General features: G+C 36.5%; 1 protein-coding gene across 1 annotated transcript in view; it reads right to left on the reverse strand.

Moving 5' to 3' along the window:
* Positions 1 to 607, reverse strand: part of LOC136796536 (zinc finger protein 711-like) — a 13688-nt gene extending 13081 nt beyond the window's left edge. The window contains exon 1 of the mRNA XM_067050517.1: positions 19 to 607. Within this exon, the coding sequence (XP_066906618.1) occupies positions 19 to 607 (589 nt within the window). The remainder of the gene's footprint in view (positions 1 to 18) is intronic.
* Positions 608 to 636: the final 29 nt, after the last annotated feature.

Below are 636 nucleotides of genomic sequence, written 5' to 3' on the forward strand. Positions count from 1 at the left end.
TGTGTTTTTTTAAATCACCTTTTTGAACAGCTTTATATTCACAATGAGGACATTGATGAGGCTTCTCACCAGTGTGGCGGGCTATTATGTGTTCATTTAAACGACCTTTTTTAACTGTTTTATATTCACAATGAGGACATTGATGAGGCTTCTCACCAGTGTGACGGGCCATTATGTGTTCCTGTAAACGTCGAAGATGAACTGATTTAAATTCACAATGAGGACATTGATGAGGCTTCTTACCAGAATGATGGGACATTATGTGTCTATTTAAATTACTAAGTAGAACTGGTTTATATTCACAATGAGGACATTGATGAGGCTTCTCCCCAGGATGTTGGGCCATTATATGTTTCTTCAATCTTCCAAGATGAACTGATTTAAATTCACAATGAGGACACTGATGAGGCTTCTCACCAGTGTGTCGGTACATTATATGTTCATTTAAATTACCTTTTTTAACTGCTTTATATTCACAATGAGGACATTTATGAGGCTTCTCACCAGTATGACGAGCCATTATGTGATTTTTTAAATCACCTTTTTGAACAGCTTTATATTCACAATGAGGACATTGATGAGGCTTCACATCAGTGTGACGGGCCATTATGTGTTGATTTAAATGACTAAGTTGAA

Source organism: Halyomorpha halys, unplaced genomic scaffold (assembly GCF_000696795.3).
Source record: "Halyomorpha halys isolate HHAL.00 unplaced genomic scaffold, Hhal_1.1 Scaffold1315.1, whole genome shotgun sequence".
Lineage (NCBI taxonomy): Eukaryota > Metazoa > Arthropoda > Insecta > Hemiptera > Pentatomidae > Halyomorpha > Halyomorpha halys.